Source organism: Penaeus japonicus, unplaced genomic scaffold (assembly GCF_977035675.1).
Source record: "Penaeus japonicus unplaced genomic scaffold, GWHDUDI00000001_assembly GWHDUDI00000040, whole genome shotgun sequence".
NCBI classification, from domain to species: Eukaryota; Metazoa; Arthropoda; class Malacostraca; order Decapoda; family Penaeidae; genus Penaeus; species Penaeus japonicus.
Window position 1 is genome coordinate 3,887,739 of NW_028234442.1, and position 2,500 is coordinate 3,890,238.

Sequence of the window (2,500 nt, forward strand, 5' to 3'; positions counted from 1 at the left end):
ATAAAATGCAATTGATTCTTCTTTACTAAATGGATAATGTCTTAAAGGAAACAAAAGTTACATCTGTTCTATGCTTTAGACAACTGAGGTACCGTACAGGCCGTATATATTGCATCCGCTTAATGCATACAACTGGTTAAACGTAAATCTTTAAAATGCAAAATGACCCAGATTTTCTTTTCCCTTAATCAAAAAAGATCAAAATAGTCTATGCTGTCAGTTTCCTTCCAATCCCTCGATGGTCAGAAATAAAAAATAAAGAAATCGTTTTACCAAAAAGAGATATCCAAAACTTCCATATCAATATACCCCACAACTCAGTTATTTGACAGGTCAGAAGTTTAGCATGTGGTATTATTAAATGGTTAAAAAAGGTATTAACAGCAATGATAATGTTAATCGACAGCTACTACGTTATTAATCATCTGTCTCTGAAAGCCTGCAGCTGCTAACGAACATACGACCATTTGTAATAATGGAAAAAAAATATCATAGTAACTCTTATCGTAAACGCCTTATTCAGGCTAGAACACTTGTAGAGTGGATTTATTCATCTGAAAAAAAATCGTCTTATTTTGATAATCTACTTTCTCAAAACAAGAGAGAATAACAACAACAAAACTTGCAAGGTGTTGACCACTTGCATGTGTCAAAAATGTCCTCAGTGCAACACCTTTGAACCTTGTGCAGTTCCTCTTTCTAAAAAAAAGGGGAAGAGGAACGCTACGAAAATAGTAATCATATTCATGAAATCCATCCATATGCCTTTCTTTCATTTAAGTTTCGTTTGTAACTTTTTGAAATTTGCGAAGTCTAGAATCTCGCTTCTTTTCCTCTGCCGGTGCCATCAGAATCCCATGGACCCGCATTAAATACAAAAATAAATAGTTTTTTTTTTCTTCTCTCTGTCTCACCATTCTTATCATCTCTGCAACACGCCTTGGCAAGGAAAGAAAGCTAGATTAGTTTCGCCATAACTAGAAAGAAAACGGCACCAAAGTCTTTCAAAATTAGAAAACGCGAACGTCTCCTCTGAGGGGGGACTCAAATTTTCTTGATGTAGAAGACACAAAGGACTGCCTGAATGAGCAAAAGGGCGAGGATTATGGCCCCACTCAGCACCGCCGCCCGACTTGCTGATGCCGCTGATCCTGTGTCTTCCTCTGCTTCCTTTTCTTCTTCCACATCCCCTGAATCGGCTAACTTCGACGTTACTCCCACTGGGTCTGTGAAGAGGAATTTTAGAATGGGTTTAAGATGCATTGATAATATCACAGTTACTCTAATATTAAGTCCTATATTCTGAGGGTTATATAATTTTCGCATTTCGGTGACATATGTTAAATTGGAAATGTAAAAATACTGGAACAAAAAACAGGCTGTAAAAGTAATATTTTATTTAAATGATAACTATTTATTCATTATATTATCAATAATATACTTCTTACCAACGTCATTTCTTCCTCTGCCTTACGACTAATATGCTGACACTTTTATCATTATAATAATCAACATACCATCACCACATACATTAATCAAAACTGAACCCTTGATATCAACATTACTCCAATCAACGGACAAAAATCATAACATCTATCAATATCTTTTTTTCTACGCCTTCATCTCTCGGGCCTGAATAAGCCACAAGTAACTCGACAAGATACCAGAGGGCGGCTTACGTGTGGGTATCACGGACACGGTGACACGGTCGGATAAAGCCCCTGGGATGTTGCACGCGTATACGCCCCCGTCTCCGTATGCGACGCCCGTGACCTGCAACTCAGACTCGAGGCTCGTGCCTGCCCACGATTCTCTCACCAGCACCTGCAGAATAACATACTCATTTATATTCATTCATATATATATATTATATATATATATATATATATATATATATATATATATATATTATATATAATATATATATATATATATATATATATATATATATATGCATATATGTGTATATACATACATATATATATATATATATATATATATATATATATATATATATATATATATATATATATATATATATACATTTATATATTAAGACAAGATGGCTCATTTCTACTGACAATCCCCGTTCAGCATTTTTGTTTTCTATGGTTAAGGGCAGATTTGTATGTAATACTCAACTGCACACACGCGCACGTATACTTACACATTCACACACACAAACACACACATAAAGAGAGAGAGAGAGAGGGAAAGAGAGAGAGAGAGAGAGAGAGAGAGAGAGAGAGAGAGAGAGAGAGAGAGAGAGAGAGAGAGAGAGAGAGAGAGAGAGAGAGAGAGAGAGAGAGAGAGAGAGCGAAATAGAAAGAAAGAAAGAAAGAAAGAAAGAAAGAAAGAGAAAGAAAAAGAAAGACGAATCAAAGCAAAACACTCACTCACACCCTTGATTAAGCCACGCCCACCCAAAGGCCCACCTTGTCCTGCGGCCACTGCGACGTGACAGGGAAGCCGTCGAGCGTCCAGCTGACCAACGGTGCCT

General features: G+C 36.7%; 1 protein-coding gene across 1 annotated transcript in view; it reads right to left on the reverse strand.

Moving 5' to 3' along the window:
• The window catches only part of LOC122252974 (uncharacterized), a 93,014-nt gene that overhangs the window by 119 nt on the left and 90,395 nt on the right, over window positions 1-2,500 (reverse strand). The window contains exons 7-9 of the mRNA XM_043015711.2: window positions 2,436-2,500; window positions 1,680-1,824; window positions 1-1,226 (exon numbers count right to left, since the gene is read on the reverse strand). The exon at window positions 1-1,226 is cut by the window's left edge and continues 119 nt beyond it; the exon at window positions 2,436-2,500 is cut by the window's right edge and continues 129 nt beyond it. Coding sequence (XP_042871645.2) covers window positions 1,045-1,226; window positions 1,680-1,824; window positions 2,436-2,500 — 392 coding nt within the window. The 3' untranslated portion in view covers window positions 1-1,044. The remainder of the gene's footprint in view (window positions 1,227-1,679; window positions 1,825-2,435) is intronic.